General features: G+C 50.5%; 7 protein-coding genes across 7 annotated transcripts; 4 read left to right on the forward strand and 3 right to left on the reverse strand.

Annotated features, from left to right (window-relative positions):
• Positions 1-395: 395 nt before the first annotated feature.
• CNBF0010 (hypothetical protein) lies at positions 396-1,825 on the reverse strand (the record flags this gene model as incomplete). The annotated part of the gene is made up of 5 exons (XM_769743.1): positions 396-673; positions 751-1,053; positions 1,114-1,232; positions 1,314-1,483; positions 1,550-1,825. 5 exons carry the CDS (start codon positions 1,823-1,825, stop codon positions 396-398), a joined length of 1,146 nt encoding a protein of 381 aa, XP_774836.1.
• Positions 1,826-2,245: 420 nt separating this feature from the next.
• CNBF0020 (hypothetical protein) lies at positions 2,246-3,729 on the forward strand (the record flags this gene model as incomplete). The annotated part of the gene is made up of 6 exons (XM_769744.1): positions 2,246-2,338; positions 2,445-2,766; positions 2,840-3,015; positions 3,086-3,331; positions 3,406-3,544; positions 3,608-3,729. 6 exons carry the CDS (start codon positions 2,246-2,248, stop codon positions 3,727-3,729), a joined length of 1,098 nt encoding a protein of 365 aa, XP_774837.1.
• A 1,931-nt stretch (positions 3,730-5,660) lies between these two features.
• Positions 5,661-8,928, forward strand: CNBF0030 (hypothetical protein; the record flags this gene model as incomplete). The annotated part of the gene is made up of 8 exons (XM_769745.1): positions 5,661-6,448; positions 6,579-6,837; positions 6,927-7,022; positions 7,226-7,287; positions 7,353-7,887; positions 7,945-8,595; positions 8,678-8,728; positions 8,821-8,928. 8 exons carry the CDS (start codon positions 5,661-5,663, stop codon positions 8,926-8,928), a joined length of 2,550 nt encoding a protein of 849 aa, XP_774838.1.
• Positions 8,929-9,308: 380 nt separating this feature from the next.
• On the reverse strand, positions 9,309-12,628 carry CNBF0040 (hypothetical protein; the record flags this gene model as incomplete). Its single annotated transcript, XM_769746.1, has 11 exons — positions 9,309-9,461; positions 9,574-9,648; positions 9,729-10,213; positions 10,309-10,717; positions 10,780-11,051; positions 11,171-11,543; positions 11,600-11,813; positions 11,902-12,029; positions 12,095-12,168; positions 12,223-12,361; positions 12,416-12,628. 11 exons carry the CDS (start codon positions 12,626-12,628, stop codon positions 9,309-9,311), a joined length of 2,535 nt encoding a protein of 844 aa, XP_774839.1.
• Positions 12,629-12,768: 140 nt separating this feature from the next.
• Positions 12,769-17,081, forward strand: CNBF0050 (hypothetical protein; the record flags this gene model as incomplete). Its single annotated transcript, XM_769747.1, has 13 exons — positions 12,769-12,857; positions 12,996-13,167; positions 13,221-13,316; positions 13,386-13,515; positions 13,587-13,919; positions 14,002-14,271; positions 14,321-15,712; positions 15,776-15,869; positions 15,956-16,057; positions 16,136-16,240; positions 16,319-16,585; positions 16,673-16,848; positions 16,951-17,081. 13 exons carry the CDS (start codon positions 12,769-12,771, stop codon positions 17,079-17,081), a joined length of 3,357 nt encoding a protein of 1,118 aa, XP_774840.1.
• Positions 17,082-19,408: 2,327 nt separating this feature from the next.
• On the reverse strand, positions 19,409-19,901 carry CNBF0060 (hypothetical protein; the record flags this gene model as incomplete). The annotated part of the gene is made up of 4 exons (XM_769748.1): positions 19,409-19,610; positions 19,662-19,671; positions 19,723-19,798; positions 19,872-19,901. 4 exons carry the CDS (start codon positions 19,899-19,901, stop codon positions 19,409-19,411), a joined length of 318 nt encoding a protein of 105 aa, XP_774841.1.
• A 1,609-nt stretch (positions 19,902-21,510) lies between these two features.
• CNBF0070 (hypothetical protein) lies at positions 21,511-25,701 on the forward strand (the record flags this gene model as incomplete). Its single annotated transcript, XM_769749.1, has 6 exons — positions 21,511-22,389; positions 22,444-22,555; positions 22,615-23,106; positions 23,182-25,121; positions 25,202-25,275; positions 25,347-25,701. The coding sequence occupies 6 exons, from the start codon at positions 21,511-21,513 to the stop codon at positions 25,699-25,701; spliced, it is 3,852 nt and encodes a 1,283-aa protein (XP_774842.1).
• Positions 25,702-26,109: the final 408 nt, after the last annotated feature.

A 26,109-nucleotide genomic window follows, 5' to 3' on the forward strand; every position in this document is an offset into this window, starting at 1 on the left:
CCTAACCCCCTAACCCCCTAACCCCCTAACCGGAAGATGAGGAAGACAATGGTGAAAACAGGTTACGGCGAGGGATTGGCGACGCTCGAATATCTTCTTCTTGTCTCTACACGTCTTGCTTGCCTCGTTGTAAGTGGTTATTAGGCGCAGGAGAAAGTAGAAAAAAATGAATTCAAGTTACAAGTCAGACTTGTTTCTGAGACACGTTACAAGCCATTCTTTGTTAATCAATTTATCAAGCCGAAGCAATCAATGATTTGAAAGCTGGAAGTCACAACATATACACAGCCTAGATGAAGGGTAGTAAACATTGATGTCTGCATATTCGTTTTCGCCCTCTACTTTTGATCTATCTCACAAGGACCTTCGTCACTTGTCACTTGCCGCTTCCTACTCTATTGCCCAGCAGTCCCCACCAACTTGGCAGTCTCGGTCGGCCCTTCCTTCCTCACCTTATCAACCCACCCCTGCACCACCCTGCTCTCCTCCCATGGCATCCTCTCACTCTCAATCTTCCCATCCCTGATACACCTCGCAACCTCATCTGCTTCGTATGACATTCCATTGTTCCCGTCGTGGAGGGGGTGATAATGAGTGGTGGAAGAGGTGATGGTACCGGGGAAGCGGGAGGGACGGGGGTGGATGTAGAATGTCTCGGGTTGGTAAGGGGGGTCTATACGTAGAAAGAAAGGGGAAGAGGCAAGAAAAAGTTTAGCGCGAGAGAAAAGGGAGAGGAATGAGGGAACGTACAGGCAATAACCAAATCCCCTTCCTCGCACTGCAAAACCGCGGTCGAATCCTTCTGTCCCGCATTATCCAAATCCGTCATCAGCATTCCTTGGCAAAGCCCCTTCCATTCCACCAACCACCTCGAGTTGATGTCCACTCCAGTGCGAGGGTAAATAGTTTGATGGGTCAAGAGCACCTTGGGGTCCTTATCGGTGTTGAAAGGGTTGCGGTGGACGAGGAGCATGGCCCAGACAGAGGGGTAGGCGGACATGTCGAGGAGCGAGCCGCCGCCGAGAGCTGGGTTGGCCATACGGCCAGAGTCGGCTGAAATGGTGTCAAGTCAGCAATGGTTATGGGTTGTGAGACAGGGACATGGGAACGCACCGTCCAAGTTCCAGTCCATGGAGAAATCGGCAGAAAAACGTCTGGGTTTACCGAGAATACCGGACTTGATCACTTCTTCAACGGCGTAAGCGATGGGCTGGAACCGCGTCCACACAGCTCTGCGCCGTCGCTCATCAGCAAACATGCTTACGAAGGAAAAAAGGGACAAGAACAAAGAGAGAAGAAGACATGTGACTCACTCCATGAAGAAAAGCTTCTTCTCCTTTGCAATCATGATCAACTCGTCTAACTCTTCGACTTCGAGACAAGCAGGCTTCTCGAGGAGGACGTGTTTACCAGCCAGTAGAGCGTCTTTCGCGTTACGATGGTGGAGAACGTGGGGAGTGCCTACGTAGATGGCTGTGACATCCTACTTGTGAGAGGAAGTACGTCAATACGCCTCATCGCAATATTAAGATGAGCCCAGACTACGTACAGGATCATTGTAGACTTCCTCGTAAGTACCCCTCGGCTTGACACCGTCGAGAACGCCATTCTTCACTCCCCAAGCCCATGGTTTCCCCTCGGAGCTTTCCTTGAGCTTGTCAATGAATGCTTGAGCGGATTGAACGGAGCGGGAGCCGACAGCAGCAATTTTGTGGTTTACATCCTTAGTATTACGGGAGGCCGGGTCGACGAGAAGGTCGTGGGCGAAGGTAGTGGAGATGCCTCCGGTGGAAATGATACCCCAATTGACAGTGAACGGTGCCATTGTGCGAGTTGTGTGTAGCTAGGACAAGTGTATGAGAATAAGGTGCGCGAGGGAAGTGTATGATAAATAATTTGGATGGGAATTTATGTATCTCCGTTCGCTCGTTCGACGGAGATTAGCAATCCATCACCTGGTCTCGGGCTTTCGGCTTAGCCGGAGCTCGTCCCGATTGAAACTTACGTAACTCATCATCGTTATCAGAGTTTCCGCATCGGAGGTAATATTCCATGAGACGGATCCGACTCGGGGGTTCCGTTTCGACGGAGGTCATTCTTTTTTGCTCCTCATCTCATCCGGCTTCACATCTATCGTTCTTTCGGAACTCAGCACGGCTTCCGCACTGCGCACAACAAATATAGATACATAAACCCCATCTCTCATCATGGCCTCCTCGCGTATTCATCCTTACACATATCCACTATGACAGTCTCTGCCGCCACTACCATCCCCAGCAAGAAGCTCCGCATCGCTCTCCTCGGCTGCGGCCGAATGGGTCAACGACATGCTGTGAATGTACGTATTGTAGTCAAACCTACCCCACCTGGGACTGACATTTCCAGTGCACTTCTTAACTCCTTTATACTACACTTTTACAAAACAACAACTTCCGATCCAAAAGCTCCACAAGCTTGTCACTCGAGCAGAAGTCGTCGCTGTCGCAGATCCTTCCCCCGTCGCTGCCAAATGGGTTGAGGAAAACCTCCCAGGAGTCGCATACTACTCCACCCCGGACTCGATCTTCTCCTTGCCCAACATTGACGCAGTTGTTATCTCCACTATCACCTCTACCCATGCTTCGCTCACTATCCAAGCAATCGAGCGAGGAATTCACGTCTTGCTAGAGAAGCCGATCTCGGTCGACGTAGAAGATTCGAGACCTGTTGTAGAAGCTGCTAGGAAGAGAAAGGATGTCAAAGTCATGATTGGGTTTGTCAGACGATGTATGTACTCTGTCCCTTCCCTTTTTCTTCCGTCTTTCTGCCTTACCAGTCACTAAACAATTATTGTTATCAGTTGACACCGCTCTGAACCAACTTCACACGCACCTCAAATCTTCTGCCCTCTCCTCCCACTCCCAGCCATTCCTTCTCAAGTCAACTAGCTGCGATCCACACGACTCTACAGGCTTCTTCATCTCGTACGCCAAAGCCTCTGGAGGAATCTTTATGGATTGCGGTATTCATGATATCGTTCGTCTTTCTTCTTTCCTCTCGCGACCCCTTCCTTCTTCCATTTATTGATTAATCTCTTCTGTTACAGGACATGTCCCGCTGGCTTCTCAACGTCTCCTCTTCAGGGACCAAGAAACAAGTTGCTCGCGTTCTCGCCTCTGGTCTTCTCACCCTCCACCCCACTCTCGCCGACCAAGGTGACTGCGACAACGCCCTCGCCATCATTGAGTACACCAACAACACGAGCTGCACACTCCACCTCAGTCGAACGGGGATGAGCGGTTACGAATCATCCGTCGAAGTGTTTGGTACAGGAGAGAAGCTTTTGGTAGACGTAAGCCCATCTCTCATTTATTCCTCATCATACTTTGGTTTCAGTAGTTCCGAGGCTAATAGACGCCTACACAGACCCCTGCATCAAACCGCGTGAAAATCTCAGACGCCTCAGGCCGACATGTTGATTCAGCTCCCACTTATATGGACAGGTATGGCGAAGCCTTCATCCACGAAGCGGAGGCATTTGTAGACTGCATTTTGAACGATTTGCGTGAGTAATCATTCCTCCTTTCTTACATTCTGCTCCTTAACTTAATGCCGTTCTCTGTCATAGCTCCCCCTACATCTGCAGAAGACGGTTTTCAAGCTGCTCTCATCGCCAAGGCTCTCACCCACTCTTTCCAATCCGGTAAACCCGTTTTGTTTGGCGAGGATGGCGAACCTATCTTGGATTAGACATTAGCAAGGGATTTTTCAATGGAGATTCAGGCAAAGGTAAATATGTAGACAGATGTCCAAAAAGTGGGAAAAGTTGAAGAGACTCACGTAAATGCTTTGATGTGCTTTTTTCGATGAGCGTTGACTTGATCTTACACCCGATGTATATCTTTCGAATAAAATGTTCCAAATTCAATACCTTCTTAGGGTGCCCGAAAGGGAGATAGCCCCGAATTTCTCTTACCCATGTTTGAATGGGATATGCGCTACAGAATCATCTTGGTGAACATGAAGATGTACAGTAAGAAGTATCTACATATTCTGCGGACTTTTGCTATTGAATTCAGATCTCGGAAGTCTTCAGCAGTGATGAAGAAAGGGATGGAAAAAGGGGAGAAGGGAAGGAAAAAAACTCGACATTCTTTCTCTTCCTTGTCCTGTATAGACAACGGAACTTACTCCATCCGTTCACCATTTCAACCTTACATCTCTCAACTCCTCTCTGCATTGGAATACGAATTGACCGCAGAAGAAATGCTTTATTATGCACTCAAAATGTTATCTACTAGGTAGTGTACTCGAGAATACGATATTTCATAGGTAGTGTCTCAGAAGACCTATCGAGCGGGACTGAAAAAATGAAATAGAAGACACGTATTTAGAAAACTTTAGCTTTCACTTGGAAGCAAAAGGGTTTTTGTCCACATGTCCAGCATCTATAATCATTTAATGGCTCATATTTATAAAAAGATGATAGAAGAGAAATATAAGTAGTAAATTGATTTGAATGCAATCTCGTTGTATGGCAGATAATAAAGTTTGCTTGTTTCGTTCTCCTTGAGATCAATTCTCTCATCTCTCAGCTACTTTTCTGGCTCCCTCAAACCTCTGGGTTGTATTGCTCGTAGGTATTTAATACCGCAACATCGATTGAACGTACCTCACAACAGTTGTCAACACAAAGACGCCACTATGATGCGTTGATCTGGAGGACGAGTACGAGCAAAGTACGGGGAAAGTTCGCTTTGCGTTTCAAAATAAACGGGCCTATGTTTGTCATGGAGTTTCGTGCCCAATCCAAGATGGGATCGATGAGGATCACCAAGATCATACATTATACATTAGAGTCATGCGGGGCATTGCAGACGAATCATGATGTTCAGATGACACATGACATATATACATCCACCTCGCAGTCGGTTACATCTGTAATCTCCGGACCGGAGTATCCCGTAACTTATTCATTTACTGGACTTGCGGCTCAACTGTAATCAATTTGTAAATAAATTGTAATCTTTACTTATCTATTTTGTAATACCGCAATTTGTCCATGGCCCATTCGCTGCACCTCGCCGCCTTCTCCGGTTTCGGGCTGTTTGTTGTTTTTTCGTCTCTTCGATATACCTTCTCTACATACTGCACCTTTTTTTCCACCCCGCCTGGTCTCCTATAATGGCCTCATTAGACAATTCCGAAGCCGGCCTTCCACATTCTCAGCCACAGCCGCCTCCCACCGATTCACAACCCGCCGACCAACAAACAAAGAAGAGGTCCAAACAACAGCTCAGTTGCGCCGGCACGTTTCCTCCTCTTCAATCCTTCCACATACCAATCCATACTAATGAGATCCTGTGTAGAGTGCAGGAGGTTAAAACTAAAATGCGATAGAGATATACCGTGCTCAAACTGTGTCCGCAGAGGATGTAGAGAGCTATGTCCAGATGGCGTAAAAGAAACTCGTCGAGCGTTAGTCACCCTCTTTTCTCTTGTTTGCTTGTCATCACTTCCCTTTTTAACTCATTTTCTTTAGTGGACTTGACGCCAAAACTGCTGAAGCACTTCAAAAACGGTTATCCACCCTTGAAGGTTTCCTCACAGAACATGGCTTCGAAGTCGACGACGATAGCAGTGCAGTCCACCCTCGACTATCTTCATCTTCTAGATCAAGGATGGATTCCAATCCTCCCACCATGCGCCGCGGTTCCATCATAGGAGGAGGAGGAAATGTTGGCGGCAGCGAGGACTGGCGATCAAACAAAGATTCGCCGACGTCTCCCTTTCAATCTACCAAGTCTAATCATCGACGAAGTCGGTCGCCGTCCCGCCGAGCTCATTCGATAGGTGAGTACCAGCGGCCTCCGCGGTATCTGTACGACTCGCCTGCTCCACCTCGTGACAACCCCTTTTCCTACAACCTATCTTCATCGAGCCTTAGCCATAGCGGTAACCCTTCTATCCCTCCTCAAACCCAAGCCCAAGCCCAGGCCCTTCATCAACTCCCATCCCAGTCCCATCTGCATTCTCATCCTCATTCCCAAACGCAACTTCATCTCCCCCCCATCTCCTCATTCAGCACCTCCACCTCCGCCGGCACAACCATCCCTGTCGGATCTCCTGTGGAACACTCTCATGGTACCCTCGTCCTCGGCAAATCCGGTCGTTCCCGGTACTTGGGTCCCACAGCCGGCACTGAATGGCTTAAAAACCAAGAAGTCGGTGGGATCGGTATGGAGACACCTTCGAACTCTCGTTCACCTGTGGATACTACCAATCCTGGGAATGGAAGTCCTGCAGGAGGAAGAGGGGAAAAGGGGGGAGAGGAAGGTGTTTATCATGGAAGAGAAAGTGGAGGAGCATACGAAGACCCACTATACTCCTTTCCATTTAACGAATCTGGAGAAGTATCGACGGTGGAAGCATTGTTTGCGCGATTACCCCCAAGAGCAGATGCAGAGACGTTGGTAGATTCTTATTACCGTTATTTTGCTTGGAAGTAGGTTGCTCGTCCTTTTCTGGCCCCGGATGGGGGTCATGTTTCGCGAAAACTGGACTGATATTTATTTTTCCCTCACCTCCGCGCCCACTAGCCACGACCCCGCTCCCCGCCGGACCTTCCAACCAATCTTCGACCGCGTCTACGCCTCTCTGCTCCATCCCCGTCCCGAAAATAGCGTCCACCTCCAACAACTTGCTCTCGTGTACATGCTTCTTGCGATGGGTACCGTCCACAACATAGAATTACCCCCCCACGATGAGAGTGCGGAAGAGTACTTGACTTTGGCGCAAGCGGCTATGACGAAAGGGAATTTTATGAACCATGCGACAATTGCGGGGTTGCAGACTTTGGTGAGCCTTCTCTCTTTCCTCTTAACCATTTGCATTGGATAAGATGAAGATGACTGAGCGATTCTAATCGTGTTTCGCCCTTCTTGTAGGTAACGATGGCTCACTATTACCTCGAAACGGAGAGCGGACGAAACGGGGATTCCGCGTGGCCATTATGGGGTCTAGCGATGAGTCTTGTCGTCGCTGTAAGTCGTTTGTTTCCTCAACTCCCAACCCGATTTTACTCCTTCACCCGGTCCCTCCCACCCTCATCCATCCCTGCGCTCCCTTCCTTGCCCTTTCTCCTCCTCACTTCCCCTATCCCAACTCCAGCACCAAACGTGTCTCGAGCTTTTTCGCGGACATTCAGAGTTTAAGGTATAGGCTGATGGATTCCTTTTGATCGTAGATGGGATTACATCGAGATGGAGCGAGATGGAATTTGCCAGATGATGTTGTTCAAGAAAGGCGGTATGTTTTCCACTTGTCTTTTTCTATTCGCTTCGAAATGTATTATACTGAAGCGACTTCTCCAGCCAAGTATTTTGGGAATGCCACACCATCGAAGTCTTTCAAGCCAACTGTTTTTCTCGACCCAACACCCTCGTCCCGCGCTACATTGACACCGCCTTCCCTTCCCCCAACTCCGCCGAAGTCGCCATGGGTGGCAAAGGTTGGCCCACTCTCAAATTCGAGCTCTGCCAAATTTCATCTCAGGTTCTTGATGCGGGTATGACCGTTCATTTTCAATCCTACGATTCTATCCAGAAACTTTACGGCCAACTATGTGAATTCGAGTTGAACGTCCCTTACGACCTCCGATGTCGTTCTGCCCTCTTGGCGTTACCGTCAGTATACCCTGACCCGGAGATGGCAAGGAAAAATAGTCCAGAGATAAGCCGGCACAATCTCCATAGGACATTGCAACAGTTCACGCTCTCGTTGAATATATCGGAGAATATACTGTTCTTACAAAGACCGTATTTTGTGATGGCGATGCATGATGAGCCAGCAGATCCGACGAGGTCAGTGTATGGCCATTCGTATCTTGCTGTCGTAGAAAGGTGCAACGTAAATGCTTTTCCTCCTTTTCTGATCTCCGCATTTTGCTAACTTTACCGATAACAGGTCATCATCCAAGTCGTCTCCGACTTGTACAAACTCCACCCCACCATCATCTCCCGTCAGTGGTTCTTCTGGTACCATCTCTTCACCGCCGCCGTTTGCTTGGGCACTCTTATTCTCAAAAATCCCCAATCTGCTCTTGCAACATTTGCCCTCTCCCAAATCGAACAAGCGATCAACGTTTATTCGGTACTGATCAAGCAGAATAACTCACCCTCGATGGTGCAGAATCATGATTGGTTACTGAGGCTTCGACAAAGGGGTGCCAAGAAGATTGCGCAGGCAGCTGGAATGGGAGGGACGAATCTGCCCCTGGGCGTTGGACCTGGAGGAGGAGGTGGAGATGGGGACACAGGAGGCCAAGAAGAAGAAGATCGTGAACTCCTAGGCTGGAAAACCCGACTTATCGAACGCGCTGGCTCTGGCGTCCACACTGCCGTCAACATCTCTTCCTCCAACCCCGCCAGCTCAGTGCCACACCGTACACCCTCGCCTGGATCTTTGACGCAAAATGGCGGCGGTAATAGCGGGATGACCCCAGCTATGCACTTGCTTCAGCAACATTTTGTACCGCCTTTCCAAACTCCGCCTGTTAGTGGAATGTTGGGTACGACGGCGCAGACTCTGGGAATGGATAACTCGACGGATTTACTGGTGAGTAAGAGCTACTGATTTTGTAGTCACTCGTCTCTTCTGCTTTCGGAGAACGATAAGCTGACAAAATTGCGCGCAACAGCTACATCAATTTTGGGATCCAATGATGATGGCAGATTCCACAAACATGACCGTACGTCCTTCTCTCCTTCTCATTTTTTCCTTTCGTTCTTGCTGCTCTCAATATTAAAGCTAACTGCTCTTTTTTTTTCCCTGTTAATATAGCAGAACGCAAATTGGTGGTCGTGGGATTTTGGAGGTCTAGCGGAGAACGGCACTCCCATAGCTGGAGGAGCTGCAGGATCGCAAACCCAACCTCAAGCAACTCCCTAACCCTAGGTTTGAGAAAGGACCTGTATTGAGTCGGCTAAGAGCAATGAAAAAGGGGTGGGAATAAAGCAAGCGGAGGAGCATGCTGTCGGTCTTGAAAATTCAAAACTTTGAGGGTTCTGGGGAACGAGTAATTTTACGTCACGCATCACAAAGAATCATGTTTTCTCAAGGGGTTTAACAAGTGTGAGATTGAAGCACAAAGGATACGAGGTGGTACCACAAGCAGAGTAAAGAATTGTAATTCATGTCATGTATCACCTATGTACAGTACAAGCTCATATCGTACAACATATGTAATCAATGATCAATGCATATAATGACAAGATAATATTTAAATACAAATATACCATTAGGAAAGCATAATATACAACTTGTGGAATTCACTTTGAACCATACGCCTCATAGCGAAGCTGCTTTGTTGCCGTCAAAGTCGACCAAGACAGAGGCGATCTCGTTTCGCTTTCACTTTTCAAGGATGCCCGTCTTTTGTGTGTGGCCACAGTATCTACAAGAGACGTGCGGATATCGGAAAGCTAGGAAGAGAGAAAAACAAACAAATAAGAAGGCAAGGAATTAACAGCAAATCAGCTCACAAATATCCTCATAAAAAGATGAAGGAAAAAAAAGGACACGAAAATGACATACCGAACTCGACTTTGCCCCACCACCTAATTCTCGAGCCAGCCCGTTATCAATTGTATAAATCACTTCGTCACATCGCTGATGACACCCACAAAACCAAATTGATCAGCAACTACCTATCATCGCGATGGGAGGTAGGAACCTGTTTAAAAACTCACTCTTTTTATATACCCCTGCGCTCCCTTGGCGAGAGATTCTACATCCTTTCGTATCCTCTCCATATCCTCTCCCTCTCCTTCGTCCCTCAACAAAGCCACAAACGCCAGTAAAACAATCTCTTGTAATGCGGGCGATTGCACGGACGTCGCTCTCGCTGTGGATGCTGTAGGGATCACCCCGATTGTGCTGTTTACGCTGCTGATCATGCCAGCACGAGAACCGCCCAAAGCGGCAGTCGAAAGCAGCTCTCTCAGACTCGCTCGCGTGTTTTGCCTTGCCTTTCCATCCCCTAAACCCAAAGCGGAAAACTCACACGCCACCGCTCCAAGCAACATGACCACTGTCGGACTCTGGATCCAGAGAGTCTCAGACTCAGTCTCATGCTCATGCACATGGCCCTGCCGTCCTCTTTCGGCTTCATGAGTGGTACGCCGTTCGTAACGCGCGTGTATAGCATCGACTAGCAATTCGCCAGATGGGTCGTCTGAAATGGCAGGCATAAAAACAGTGGTTAGCCAACTTTTCTTTGCTGCAGGGCTGCGCTAGATAACATGATGGAAGGACAACTCTGGAACTCACAGAGCCTAACCAAATCCATAACCCTCTTCACCCCTTCTTCCCAACCATCCCCATCCTTCTCTTTCTCTTTTTCGCCCAGCGTCACCAGCACGCTCACCACATCTCCCCAATTCACCACGCTTCGGTCCCCGTTTCCACTTTCCCCCTCTTTTCCCTGTACCCCTGGCCATGGCTGTACACGCGCCTGCACACGCGCCACAACCTCACAAACTTCCAGCGCCCTGCCTGCCGTCTCTCTCCTTCCCATCTTCACTTTGACCCTCTCCTCCATTCCCATTGTCTGTATCTGTGTTTGTGTTTGCATGTCCAACGGGAGAGAGAGATTTGTCGACGTGACGATCGATTCCAAATAATTCTCGAAAACCGTTCTGGCCAAATCTGGCGAAAGCGCGTAAAGTAACTCTATCGTCTTTTAGGCATCAAAACATCAGCGGAATTCGCACCCACACAATCCCCCTAAAAAAGACGCACCAATCGCCGAACACTCGTATCCCCACTCCCAACACCTTCCATCACCACTCCCATCTCCTCTTCCCCCATCTTCTCACTTCGGTCCCATGTCTGCGGTGGGAGGAGTAAAAGACATCGGAGGGCTAGAACGTGTTCGTTTGGCGGGGGTAAAACGCTGGTCTGGGTGTGGGTGTGGGTAGACTTGTTGGCAGGGGTTGATGAGGAGGAAGAGGATGAGGGGAAGGAAGATGGTACCAAAAGACGGGACACAACCCCCAGACAATGCCCGATCACTGCCGGTACCATGGGTGCTATACCACATACTTCTAGAAGGAACGCTTATAGGACACACGTTTAGCGAGGAAAGGATTTTGGGTCATTTTGCCAGAGAGAAGATGACGCATAAACTCACCTTTTTTCCACCTCGTCAACTCCATAGCCGTCTCAGACTGAGATTGAGATTGAGATTGCGACCGCGACCGAGAGCGAGAGCGAGAACGAGACCGAGACCAAGAACCGTCCATCCGCATCTCCTCCATCTTTCTCCGTATCCACTCTTCAATCTGCTCGCGTACTTCCTCCCCCCGTTCCGCCGAATCCATCTCCAAGATCTCGGCACTGACCAAGGTCCCCAACAACCTCACTGACTCGAGTATCAATTCTCCCCCTTCGCCTCCCCCTTCCACCTGCACTTGCTCGAGCCACCCCATTTCTTCCGTCTTGTCGAGCACGAGCTGTACTAGGTACCCCCTCTCCTCTTCATTCTTTATCCCATGTGCTCCAGTCTTTTTTTTTCGCGTACGACCCGTCAGTTACAACGTACATTTACGACCCCACTTACATGGATGAGCCGCCCGAGTAATTTGAAAAGCACACAAAGACATGACGAATCTTTTTCTTTACACACCGCTTTCACGACTTTGCTCATTGACAATGGAAAGGGAGAGTGAGGGCGGATAGATTGGGATTGCGAATGTGGTTGCGGTGTACGGGGAAAGGTCGAGGAGAGGTGTAGAGCCACAAGCGCTTGGTACGTTCTCTGCCGTATCGCAGCTCTGGAAACAAAACGGCAAAGCGGCCAACGGTTTCAGTCAGCGCCTTGGAACGGAAAGCGATATATGTAGAGAAGAGGAAAAAACGTACGAGGTGTGACGGAGAAGGGGTTTTGCGATGAGCAGCGGGGTGACGGCCGGCCCGAGATCGCGTGAGGGTAGTTTGACAATCGTGTGTAGCGCAAGGAGTATATTTGCCGGTTGGTTCGACGATAGGTCCTGGGTGCATCCGGCCTTTTCAGTGACTTGACCTCTGTTTTGCGTGTGCAGAATCCGCGACATACCTTGCGGATGGTATTTACCAACAACAGGTGCAGCTCGTGATCCGGGGAAAGGCGTTCTACCAAGAACAAGTACCCTACATCCCCAAGGGCATTAGTCAATTACCAGCACCGGCGCCAATGCAACATACCTATCCGCCTTTCTTGGATGGTCTTGCCAGCTTCGGCAAGCTTCAGTGCCGGCATCAGAGCGAAATCCAAATCATCATCCACGTTGTGCCTCAACATCGTGCAGTGCAGTATCACAATCAGACTCTCGGCTATCCTTGTCTGGCCGTTCCCTCAGCTCGATACCCTCCCGCAGCACGTATAAGAGAAACCCACAGTGTTCACATCGCGCGAGTGCAAGACAGCCCTGGCCTGGGTTAGATGGTGGGCAACGATCTGATCCTCTTCCTGGGTGGAGTCAGCCTGTGAAAGCTGTGCAAGAAGAGCATGGTGCGCCCTGGAGGATGCTCCTGCGGTGAGGTAGGGCGGGATGGACGGGCCTCTGGGCATCGTTGTACCTGGGGGTTGAGTGCAGAGGCAGAGTCGCATTCGGCAGCCGCGATCAACATGGCCTCCACCGGTGGCCGTTACGTAACTGGGCGGGCAATGACGAAATGATATGCCTAGTCAGGAAGCAGTCCCCGCGCAGTCTTCACTGTCCATCTCTTTGACCTCCTCCGTCACCCGCCATGATGCTGCCGCCCCTGCCGCTTCCCCTCCTTTTCCTTGCCCTCCCCTCGCTCATCGCCGCCGGCCCCTCCGCCAGCACGGACCGCTTGTCCGTGCCCATTCGCGAGCTACTAGACACTAGAGAAGATATCACCCTTGCCGATGGCGCTTCCTTGGTGCGTAAACCCGTTACCTAGAGCTGGCCGGGTCCGGGCCTGGATCGGCGCACTGACCCTCCGCCACACAGGCCGCCCCCCCACGGCGACGTCCCGGCGACCCCTCGCGCCCGCCGGAATGTCCCCCCTGCTTCAACTGTCTCCTACCGGCGTTCAGCTGCGGCAATTCGGGAGAATGCAATCCGTATGATGGACAGTGCAAATGCCCGCCCGGATTTGGCGGCCAAGACTGTCTCACACCGCGTGTGTCTCTCTCGCTGTAGTTGACGAGTTTAGTGGCTGATTTACCCGGTTAGTCTGTGGCGCGTTATCCGACGGCGATGAACGATTCCCCCGGCCCAAAGGCGAATTATGCGAATGCAAAGACGGATGGGGAGGGATCAACTGTAACGGTACGTCGCCCTCTTCCTATCCCTACACACCCATCAACCTGCATTTTCACTGACATCCCACCATTGTAGTCTGTAAGGACGACCGAGCATGCGCAGCATTCCGACCGCGCTCAACAGACATCAAAGAGACGGACGAAGATGAGGAGAACGAAATGGTTTGTTACAAGAGAGGTTTGGCCGTATCGCAAAACTTTCAGATGTGCGACGTCACAAGCAAGTCCCGGTCTCCACTCATCTCCATCTTCATTCTTTGCTAATCAATGACGGTAGATCGAAAAATCATTGATACGATCCCCGACAACAAGCCTCCTCAAGTAACATTCTCCTGCTCGGCCAACGGACCTTCTTCCAACTCTTCCTTCGCCCCGAACACCAATCCCTTTTCCTCTTTCGACGACCTCCTCGCAGGCGACACCGATGCTTTCGGCTCTTGCAATTTCCAGTTCTGGGTCGACCGTATCGAAAGTTTCCACTGTGAACTTTCTGGATGTAGCTGGGAGAGTAAAGGGAGTTTTGATACCAACCAAACGAACTATCAATGTGAAAAGATTAAATGTGCCTGTATCCCTGGACAATTCTTATGTGGCGAGGACGGTAGCGTCAGTAAGTCTAAACTCGGACTTTTTGCATTTCGCCCTTTTGCCCAGCGCTCATCTTTATTTTATTTTTACTTTTTGGAACGCAGACATCGACGACTTTCTCAGCGAGGAAGTCAAAGGCCCCGGCTCATTCTCCTGTTCCGCCGGCCGAGGCTGCTCCTTCTCCGAACCGGCCATGAACCAGCTCATCAACGACATTTTCGGCGACAAATCCATCACACTCGACTGTGAAAGTGGAGAATGTTTACACTATACGCAAGTACCAGGCTATGTCGTTCCTGAAAAGCCGGATAACCGATCTTTGGTCGCTTTGAGTGCAGCGGCTGCTGCTGTGATTTTCATCTTGGCCTGTATCTGTAAGTAAAAAAAAGGAACTATGTCCCTTGTGCTCATAAGAAAAAAAAGTATTTTGGTATCTCGGAAGAACCCACCGCCACCCTTCCGGCTTCGGATCCATCCACCTCCCATCCGACGAAGCTTCCAAACTCATGTCGGACCACGTCCCCGCCACTCTCCACTTCAACAACCTCTCCTACACTCTGCCTTCTGGCAAACGCGTCCTTTCGCATATCACCGGTACAGTCCGCCCCGGCGAACTTTTAGCCATCATGGGCGCCTCTGGCGCCGGAAAATCCACCCTACTCGACATTCTCGCGCGTAAAGCCAAGACGGGCAAGGTCGAAGGCGACACATACATCAACAGCCGACCCATCACGGACGAATCCACCTTTCGCCGTGTCGTCGGCTACGTCGACCAGGAAGACACCCTCCTCCCCACCTTGACCGTGTACGAAACCGTCCTCTTCTCCGCCCTCCTCCGTCTCCCGCGCGAAATGTCGTACGACGCCAAAGTCTACCGCACCCTCGAAACCATGAACGAGCTCGGGATCCTCGGCATCAAGGACGCGCGGATCGGCGAATCTGGGAAAAGAAGCATCTCGGGCGGCGAGAAACGGCGGGTGTCGATCGCGTGCGAGTTGGTCACCGGGCCCTCCATCTTATTCCTCGACGAACCCACTTCCGGGCTCGACTCGTACAACGCCCAAAACGTCGTTCAATCCCTGCACACACTCGCCCAACGGTACAAACGTACCGTCATCTTTACCATCCACCAACCCCAATCGAACATCGTCGCCCTCTTTGACCGTCTCGTCCTCCTCGCAAAGGGACAGATGGTATACTCGGGCGAAGCGAGGAAAGTGAAGACACATTTTGAATCGGTGGGATACGAGTGTCCGGAAGGGTGGAATACGGCGGATTGGTTGATTGATCTGACGGTGGACGCTGCCGGGGAACATCGTGGGGGTAGCCGCAGTGGCCAGTCCCCGTCCAACGGTAACGATCATGGGAATGGGGCCGCGACCGGTCTTTATACCCAGCGCGACGACGCCGGCGCCGGCGCCGCCGTACTAGACCCCGAAGCTGGCTTCCCCACCTCCCCGCATGCACCTTTCCACCTTGACGGTAACGATAGAGGAGGATCTCCCGGTATACTCGGCGAAATCAAAACCAAAGCGCATAAACTCCTCGGCGCATTCACATCCCCTTCCTCCGTCCCTTCCTCCTCCTCCTACCCCGCCACACCCATTGAGTCAGTCACCCCTTCTCCTCGCGCGATGGCTTTCCAAGGTAAAGATAACACCCACATCCCCCGCATTCCTGAAAAACTCGCTTCCCTCGTCCTCGCTTCAAGGGCGAGTGATGATGCCAAGATTGTAGAAGCTGAAATTTCGAGGATCCAGCATGGAGAGACTGCTGATGGCGGGTATCCACATCCCAATACCACGATCAGCACCAGTGCGACCGCCAGTGCGACGGCTAGTACGACTGCCAGTATCATTGCGGATCAAAGGGATGTAGAGGAAGAAACCGGGTTGATGAAGGGGTACCAAAAAGCGGGATTATGGGATCAATTCAAGCTGTTGAGCAGTCGAGCGTTCAAGAACCTTTACAGGTGGGTTTTTTTTTATTTACTTTTTTATATAGATACAGCATCTGCAACTCATTGGGTGATGGTTTTACTGATATGCGTCGTGTTAGAAATCCCTTGCTTATGGCCACGCATTATGCCGTGGCTGTCATCGCCGCGTTACTATGTGGATTCTTTTTCTATCAAGTCACCAATGACATTCCCGGCTTCCAGTGAGTTGTTCTTGCGCTTGATGCTTCAAAATCATATCGGGGCCGGGAGAAAAAAAACTGATGTGTGTGTATTTACAGAAATCGACTTGGATTGTTCTTGTTCATCCTCTCCTTGTTCGGCTTTTCGTGTCTCAGTTCTCTTGGGATCTTTGCGAATGAGAGATTGTTATTCATGCGGGAGAGGTACGTCCATCTTCTTCCTCCCCTTTGCACTTTTACACAACTAAAAACCCCCCCCTTTTTTTCTCTGGGACACAACAGATCCAACGGCTACTACTCTCCCATCACCTACTTTCTCGCCAAACTCCTATTCGACATCATCCCCCTCCGCGTCATTCCGCCCTTCATCCTCGGTTCCATCGTCTATGGTTTGGCGGGTCTGAACGCTGAAGTGTCGGCGTTCTGGAAGTTTATCATGATTCTGGTGCTTTTCAACTTGACAGCGTCGAGTATCGTATTGTTTTTGAGTGTGGCGATTTCGGATTTAGGGGTGGCCAATCTGTTGGGGAGCTTGGTCATGCTTTACAAGTACGTTTTGAATCTACCTTCTCCACCCCTTTTTCTTACAATCCTTGGTTATTCGTTCTTTGCTGACTTTATTCCATGTTCTTTCAGCCTACTCTTTGCTGGCCTTCTCATGAACTATGACCGAGTGCCGGATGGCTTAAAGTGGATGCTCACTACTTCCTTCTTCCACGCTGGCTATGAAGCGCTTCTGGTGAACGAGCTGAGGTACCTCCAGTTGGTGGAGAGAAAGTTTGGCTTGGATATTCAAGTACCTAGTGCGACGAGTAAGTTTTATCATCCACCTCCTCCAATCCCTGCCTCTTTTTTTTTTTTTTTTTTTCTTTTTTTTCTTTGCAAAAGCTGATTTGTGGATTCGTATTTAACAGTCCTCTCATCATTCGGTTTCCACGCGCAAGCATTTTGGTGGCCTGATACGGCGTTGATGGGGATTGTGTTTGGGATTTTTACAGTGTTGAGCTATCTTGTTTTGCAGTTCTGGGTCAAAGAGCGACGATGATTCTTGGAAACGGTTTGGTCAAACGAAGGGAAAATAAAAGTCAAAAAAAAGAGGAAGCGAATGGCAAACGGGAAAGCAAATTGTGAGATGCGGGATTTTCCTGTATCGTATTGTGGAAATCGTTCGTTGTTTGATATGCGAGAATGTATTTTTTTTGGTTACCCCAACATCATATCATATCAATCATATCTGATTACCGAAACGTATGTCAGTGCTTACCTCAATCCCCGCCCCCACCCGAAAACTTATGAATCGTTCAATATCTGCTGGACGTCTAGCAATCCAGTCTAATCTAATCTAGTCTAGCCCCCAATCCATTCATGTTTCCATCTCCTAGTCCTCTCCTCGCTCAACCCATGATGTTCGCCCTCGATCAAGTTGCCTTCACAATCCGTCTCTGGATGGCTCGTCATGAATTCGTCTTGGTCTACCACTTTGTAATTAACTTTCCACGCCCTTCTCTGCCCACTACTTCCCCCGCTTACCCTCTGGCTCGCACTGATATTAGCCAAAGTTTGCGCTTTCGCTGCCTCGGCGTATCCTTCCATCTTATATTCGTTATCGATAGTCGACCAGTCCCAGAATGCGTTCCAATCCCAAGAAGGCCGTGTTCTCGTTCTTCCCCATTGATCTGTCGTGTTCTCAATCTCCATCCCCGTTTGTGAACTTTGATATCCACTCCCTTGCGGTGGATCTTCCGGCTGAACATAAAACGGCAAGGTATTAGAAACGTACAGTTCCCTCAATCGGTTTTTGAAGTCCAAACAGGCATCCAACTCTTCTTCGGTTGGGGTGTAAGTCGAGGGGAAGGAAGGTTTGGAGCGGAAATTCCGATAGATGGTAAGATGACCGGTATCATCGCCCATTGGGCCGACTGTAGCGCTGTTTTCGCTTTGAAGGAGGACGGTGACGATGGTGGTGCTGGCGGGATAAATCTGTCGGGAAGGGTAAGACGTTGTTCCTTGCTGTTGTTGTTGAGACGAGGATGGAAGAGGGTAGGGAATGAATGGTGGAAGCGTTGGGGTAACATAGTAGGCCTGATGAGAGACTTCCCAGGGCTGTTGCCAGGGTATTTGTGCCAGTTCGATCGTAGAGGTTGAAGTTCTCTGTGGGCCCGAGTAAGCGAATGAAGACTGGAACTGTGACGGAGGCTCAGGCTGTGGCTGCGGGTGGGGAATAGAATCACGATTTGACCAGCTACTGAAAGTGAGGGAAGATGGCAAAGGTTCAGGTCCGATACAGGGTTCATCAATTGTTTCTTCCATGTATGGCCGGGTCGTCGTGTTCTCTCCTTCTTCCCAGCTGACTGGGGGTTGACGGCGAGACATGATGATGAATGAACTGAAGCTCTGTGTGTGTGATGGGTGGTGAGTGCAGTGGAAGCGGTGAATTGTCAGGAGAAAACAGGGAAAGAAGGGGGATTGGGGAGGGAGAACGAACAGGGAAAATGTGGCAGACTTTTATACTTCAGCTAGGATAAATGGAGGGGAGAAGCATGGGGGTACAAAGGTGACGGACGACACATGTGGAAGCTTATTGACAACCTGTAAATTCGTCGTCAAACCCTCCTATGTTTGTCTCCCGGTTGTTTGTTCTACAGCTCAGTTGCCCTGGGGCCGGAGGAAGGAGTTAGAATAAGTTAGTAATTCTTTGTCAAAGAAGATTGAGAGTCAAGGAAGAATGGCATGCTGGTAACAACCAAGAAGTTTATCAATTCTGACTTATTGCAGCGGCGACAACTGTCTGCGTAAAGCCGGAAAACACCTTGAACTACTTGTTATTTTTCGTGTCCTGGGCCGTTTGTCTAAAATTGTACTTGGAGCGCTATGTTTAGACGTTGTTGGTGAGCTGGGAGAGTTTGAGAAGACTAAGCAGCTTTTGGCGATGGATTATTATTACTCGAGCCCCCCCTTCTCGCGCGTTCTTCTTCTCCTCTGTCCTTCGTATCTTTCTATTATTCACCGCCGTTCAACTGAAACGTCTGATGGACATCCTTTGCGGCGGCATCCGCGCGCGATACAATTCCATGATGTATTTTACATCCTGGGGATGTCCAGTGCAAGATATCGAAACATCCCCGCGACAACCAAAGGACATCCGATGTTTGCGGATACTCCTGAGCTATCCTCAACCTTACCTTCATGTTGTCTCCGCTACATCCACCATAGACGCTCTTGATATCGATGCGACATCTCCGTTCTCAATCTCTCCATATCCAGAGGTCAGTCCAGATCTTCTTAGCAAGACCCCGCTGCCGCATCCTTGTATACATCCTACGATGTCCAAATGACCAGATTAACACGGGGGATGCATGTTCACATCACATCTCACGAGGAACCGCTCTGCTGAGTAGTAGGCTGGTGCCATCCTTCGGACAGCTCCTGTTGCCAGAATTCCCGGAAAGTATTCACGACCCTTTTCTGGAAGTCTTCCAGGGTGTTGAACGCGTCTGGGATGCGACGTTCCCCACCCCTATCGACCAAGCCGCCAAACTGAAGTTTGTCCTCATCCGAGGCTGCACGCTGAGCACTGAGAAAGCTGTCAGTGCTTTATAGTAGAATGAAGGACCCAATGACGTACGCCTGCAAAGCTGTCCAACCCCCAGCCTCATAACACCTTTCTTATCTCTGAATCAACAAACTGAAAAAAATGAACTGCCCTTTTTTGGAAGGTTTTCCCGCAGTCATGATCTTCATTGTCTTCGGCTCGCCATTTGTCTATGTTCGCTTGATAGAACACAGCTTTCTCACGCTTCACTGCTCAGCCATGCTCCGCTAGAAATTAACTCACCAGGAATGCAAGACGAGCGATCACAGCCATCTGGAAGAAAATTCTCTGCCACAATCCAAAGATTGTTTTTATGCGGATTGAATCCTTCAACTATAAGTCTGGTAAGCTGCTAGCCTCGAGTGAGAAGTCATTCAGCCACTAATGTATGGATATCACTGCGAAGATGGGTCAATAATGACTTGATATGTCTCTCGCACCTCGCCCATTTACGCCATCTTCATCCTCCGCAGACACCACGTTTCTCTGGTATTGACTTTGCTTTCCTTGTCTCCTTGAGTTTCTCTCCTCGAGCCAAACGTACCTCCCAAAGGGTCTTCAAGGATTCGAGTGGGATTGGTACAATGTGCGCGGAAGAGCGAAAAGGAGGACGTTGATGTTGTGAAAAGCAGCTGTGTTGATCACAAAAACAGTCGGCATCGCGATGGCGAACCGCAGCCATCTTCTGGCTGGTTGCCTCTCATGTTCGCCTCGAAGAACGCTGGGCAGTGCTTTCACCGTACCTTGGAGTATCTGTCAGAAAGAATCTCAAAGTGCCTATCAAATCCAAGAAGACTCACCGGGTTTGATGTATGGGCGATGCACCAGCCAAGACGCCCCTTGACTTTGCAAGAGAAAAGATACCTGGCCCCGCTTGAAGATCTCTTGGCTCACACGCCCATGAACAAAGGGAGCAGCTATGACAATATTCTAAAGTGCTTATCGATAAGACCGCTCACGGACACGAAAATTGATGCACTTTCCCTACCATTCTGACTTTCGTCAAACCTGACTACCAGCATAGTGTCACCGCCCTGAAGTACCGGACCCTGACTCGGTTCCGGAGTCTCTCCATTAACATCCACGGTCGTAGGTTGTCACTAGCCTGAATGTCAAGCTGTGTGGCTATGGTACCAACGATCTTATCCATGACGTTATTTGGGAGTGTATTGAAATTGCTGAATCGAGAAAACATCGCGTACACTGTACCGCAGACAGTAATTCATCCGGCGGCCGCTAATGGAAGTGTGTGTGTTGCTGGATGGATGCTGACCATCTCTGCCGCTGTTCGATCTTGCGATCGTTCCACTTTGAGTAAAGGGTCGACATGTACACACCAGATCGACAGATACAAGCAACGAGCCAGCGTCGTCCCACTCGCATGGCCGATTCCCGCACCAGCGAACCAGTCGTCGCGTCACTTTTCTATTTCAAGTGTCAGGGATCCAGGGGATTTTGTAATTAGAGTTGCCGGATTTGGATAGCTGGGCGCATTTGGCTGGCGAGTTAATTACCCCAAGCTCCGCATTAGCATCCCGCGGGGTCTCGCCAGGAACGATTAGAAAAAGTTGATTAGAAAAGCACGTGGCAAATTTCGTTTGTTGGGGTGGGTCGATAGTTGCTCGGGCGCAGCTTTGGTCTCTTTGTGTTCTTTCCGCTCCTCCTTCCTTTCTCCGGCTCTTCCTCCCTGTCTTTTGCTTCCGCCGCCCTCCTCTTGCACGCCACCCGCTCAACCCAGGGGCTATAAATTTCTTAGCTCGCCCTCAACGGCGGCCTATCCACCGCGACCTCCCGGACATTCTTGCTTTTCTTTTTTTTTAATTCGACGGTACGCGTTTCCTCGACTTTCTATTCGGCCCCGCTTCCGCCCCCACCCCCGGCCATGCTCCGCCAAACGCTCGTGTCGCTCTCGTCGTTGGCCGCCTCCGCGCCTATCGAGGTCATCACCACAACCTTCATCTTCGCCACCCTCGCATACTTCCAGCTCCTCCACGCGATCAAGGGCTCCGAGTTTTTCAACGTCCCCTCCGTCTCCCCGCCGTCCCGTCCCGCCCATTTCGTCCGGCTCGCCCACCAGCCCAGCTCTGAAGACGCGTCCTACATCCTCCCCAGCTCACACGGTGTCGCCGGGAGCAGCTGGGTAGGCGATGTCGAGTCCAAGCGCGAATGGACACCCATCTCGCCATCCGATTTCCGGAAAATCCTCGAACAGAATGCTCTTGGTGGATACACCTTTCCTATCGAGGCGGGCGGTAACACTTCTGGTGAAAAGGCCAGCGTCGCAATCGTCAAGCAGCTCGTCGTCACCCGTGACGGCGCACAGGAGCCAATTGATGAGTTTGAACAGTGGTTATTAAACGAGCTGAGTGTTGAAGTCGACGGGGAAAAGTACACTTATCGCGACTTGTGCTTCAACACCTCTGACCACCCTTCGTTCGTCCCTCACCCTCTCTACCCTTCCCAATCCACCCTCACCATGTTCCTCCAACCGCCTTCACCTTCAGACCCTACTCTCACCTACCTCAACAGGCTTAACCGCCTTCCGGCGTTTACCCTCTCAGACTCGACCACCGCTTTCCAACTCTTGCCCCCATCGGGAGCAAACTGGGGTTTCTTACCCAGTATCGATGGTGTCGGTTTATTTTCCAAGCTGGGCGAGGGAATGATCTCCGGTCAAGGGGAGAGTTACCCCATGCAAAACGTCAGGTGGTTCGCCTATGCTGCTAGAGCGTTGGTCGGCAGGTTCTGGACTTTGGCAAAGGTAAGCTTTTCCTAATCCTCCAGTGCGGTATTTCTTGTACTCATGAAAGACTAGAATGCCGACTCTGCCGATATCTTTGTCGTGCTTCTCGGCTACATCGTCATGCACGGTGTGTTCGTCAACTTGTTCATCGGTATGCGCAAACTCGGAAGCTCTTTCTGGATTCGTCAGTTCTTTTTATCTCCCGTCTTCTCGCATTTCCTATGCTGACATGCTGTTCCATAGCCGTCGCAACCCTCTGCTCATCGACATTCGCATTCCTCATCGCCCTCCTCTCTGCCTACCTCCTCGACCTCCCCGTCGACCCCATCTGTCTCTCCGAAGCGATCCCCTTCCTCGTCATCACAGTAGGCTTTGATAAACCCTACCACCTCGCCAAAGCCGTCTTGCAAAACCCAGATATCGACCCCGTTCCCTCATCTCCCGAGCCTTCCATTGCTGGGTACAGCGGCGAACTCGCAAAAGATCCCAAATCTGGCTCTAGTTTAGGCCTTGATCTTGGGACTCTGCACAAGGAACTTGCGCCTCTTGAGCGTCTTCAGCGACTGGCGGAAGGACAGGTCAAGTGGGTCGCCCCTGTGGCTGCCAAGAAGATTGTAGTCGACGCTGTGAAGACGTCGGGTGTGAGGATTGTTAGGGATTACGTTTTGGAGATCATTGCGCTTTGCGTCGGTGCAGCTAGTGGGATCGGGGGTTTGAGAGAATTTTGCTACCTTGGTACGTCCTCTCACATTCAATCTGTCCTTCCGAGTTTTCCTCTTTTTTTTCCTGAATCTAATACTCCTCCGGTAGCCGCCTTAATCATGGCCGTCGATTGTGTCTTCCTCTTCACTTTTTACGTTGCCATCCTCAGCGTCATGGTCGAAGTTCATCGTATCAAGCTTATTCGAGGTAACCGCCGGGTCAAATCCGTCAAGCGTGTCTCCAGCTCTGCCTCTCTTAATGGCCACGGCAACGGTAACGGCGGCACTACCAACACCAGCAGCAGCACTTCCAGCCCCTCCACTAAACGAAGCTTTTGGTCTCGCTCCCCCTCCAGCGAGAGAGAAGACCAACCTCAAAACCCTGTTGTCCGACTAAAACTTCTCTTGATCATCTCTTTCCTAACTCTCCACGTTCTCAACCTCTGTACGACTCTCACCGAGCAAACTGCCTTGAAACGTCATTCCACCCATTCCGGCGCTGAAATCACCTCTCGCGCGATGCTCAACCCCCGCGGTATCTCACTCTCCCCCGTCCTCCAGGCGCTCTACGAGAGTCAACCCCCCGAAACCGACTTGGCCGTCCAAATCATGCCCCCTACCCAAATTCTCATGACAAGCGAAACCTTGATCCCCAGCCGCTTGTCCTCCTTCGACCACTTTATGAGCGAATGGACGTTACTCGTGGGTGATCCCGTGCTGAGCAAGTGGATTGTCGTCTTCCTCGCAATCAGCGTATTGTTGAATGGGTATCTCTTAAAGGGAATTGCGTTGAATTCAATGGGCGGCAAAGGGCCAGTGGCGGCGGCGGCGCAAGCGTTAGCTGGGATCTTTGATGCCGAGCGAGGACAGAGGGCTCTTCGAGAGACTACGCCACGAGGGAGGAAGATGGAGTTGTCTGCGCACATGGTCGGTACAAATGCAAGTACCAGTACTCGAGATGGGGATTCGACACCTCGAGTTGAAGAAGTTGGAAAGGTTGCTGCTAGCCACACTGTCAACGTACCTATCATCAAGGAACCTCGTATCCCTTCCCCTTCGTTCCCCTCTGCTTCCGATGACTCTGCCCTTACCTTTGGCCGACGATCATTTGAGGAATGCGTCGAGATTTACGCAGGCGGCGTTGGCGCCAACAACCTTTCCGACGAGGAAATTATCTTGCTCGTCCAAAAGGGCAAGATTGCACCGTACGGCCTTGAAAAAGCTTTGAAGAACCTCGAACGAGCTGTCCGAATTCGACGAGCTGTCATCTCCCGATCCAGTCTCACCAAATCTCTCGAAACGAGTTTGCTCCCTATGGCAGACTATGATTACAAGCAAGTCATTGGTGCATGCTGCGAGAATGTGATTGGTTACCTTCCTCTTCCCGTCGGTATCGCCGGTCCGCTCAACATTGACGGTCAACTCTTGCATATCCCCATGGCCACCACCGAAGGTACTCTTGTCGCTTCTACCTCGCGAGGGTGTAAAGCCCTCAACGCCGGTGGCGGCGTCACAACCGTCCTCACTCACGACGCCATGACCCGCGGTCCAGCTATCGATTTCCCCAACATTGTCCAAGCTGCCCAAGCACGTCTATGGATCGATTCGCCCGACGGGTACGCCACCCTTAAAACTGCCTTTGAGTCCACCTCTCGATTCGCCAAACTCCAAACCCTGGAATGCGCCTTGGCAGGTCGGACGTTGTATGTGAGGTTTGCGACCCAGACCGGTGACGCGATGGGTATGAACATGATCTCCAAGGGAGTCGAAAAAGCCCTCGAAGTCCTGCGCGGCCATTTCCCCGATATGCACGTCCTCGCACTTTCCGGAAACTATTGTACCGACAAGAAACCGGCGGCGATCAATTGGATCGAAGGGAGAGGTAAGAGTGTGGTCGCGGAAGCGGTGGTGCCCGGTCATGTGGTGAAGACGGTGTTGAAGACGACTGTGAAGGATTTGTGTAATTTGAATATAAAGAAGAATTTGATTGGAAGTGCGATGGCGGGAAGTATAGGAGGATTTAACGCTCACGCGGCGAATATCTTGACTGTAAGTCTTATCTCTTTTAACAACTACGCCAAGTGCGGTTTTCGCTAAATATATATTTTATTTTATTTCGATATTTGTAGGCCATGTACCTCGCGTGCGGTCAAGATCCGGCTCAGAACGTTGAAAGTTCCAACTGTATGACTCTTATGGAACCGTACGTCCACATTCTTTTTCTCTTGATCGCTTTCGCTAACATTCCCATGTTCAAATCTTGTTTTCAAACAGGATCAACGACGGCGAAGACCTTCTCATCTCATGTTCCATGCCCTCTGTTGAAGTCGGCACCGTCGGCGGCGGTACCATCCTTTCCCCCCAACGCGCCATGCTCGACATGCTCGGCGTCGCTGGTGCCCATGCCACTTCGCCAGGTGCAAACGCTCAACGTCTCGCCCGAATCATCGTCGCAGCCGTCATGGCCGGTGAACTGAGTTTGATGAGTGCGCTCGCTGCGGGTCATTTGATTCAGGCGCATATGAAGCATAACAGGAGTACGCCTGCGACGCCGGGGGCGGTGACGCCGTTTGGAGGGATAACACCGTTGAGGGAGAGTGTGTTGATTAATGGTCCGGGGGCGAAGTGAAAGTGATTCTGGCGAGCCTGCATAACGAACCAGCGAGTGGGGAGTGAATGAATGGTTGAGTAAAGGGAACGAGTAGCGAAGGGGTGTCGTGTGTGGGCAAGAGGGAAAGACACATTCCCCTTGCGTTCTTTTTGATCCTCGGTACATGTCTAGGAGGTTCTTGTCTTTTATCTGCATTAGCATCTCATCTTCCGATAATAACTTGATACCCCTTCAGAAAAGTAAAATAACCAGTTTTAGTTTGTCTAGTCCATTCGTCTATAGGTCACAAGTCATGGGTCATAGGTCGTAGGCCATAGGGCATAAAGCATATTTCTTGCCAACGATGTAATGCAAAAATCATCATTTGTATATTCATTAGTCCCATATGCACTCATGCTTTTCGGTAGCTTCGTCCGTCGTTACTGG

This window comes from Cryptococcus neoformans, chromosome 6 (genome assembly GCF_000149385.1).
Source record: "Cryptococcus neoformans var. neoformans B-3501A chromosome 6, whole genome shotgun sequence".
NCBI classification, from domain to species: Eukaryota; Fungi; Basidiomycota; class Tremellomycetes; order Tremellales; family Cryptococcaceae; genus Cryptococcus; species Cryptococcus deneoformans.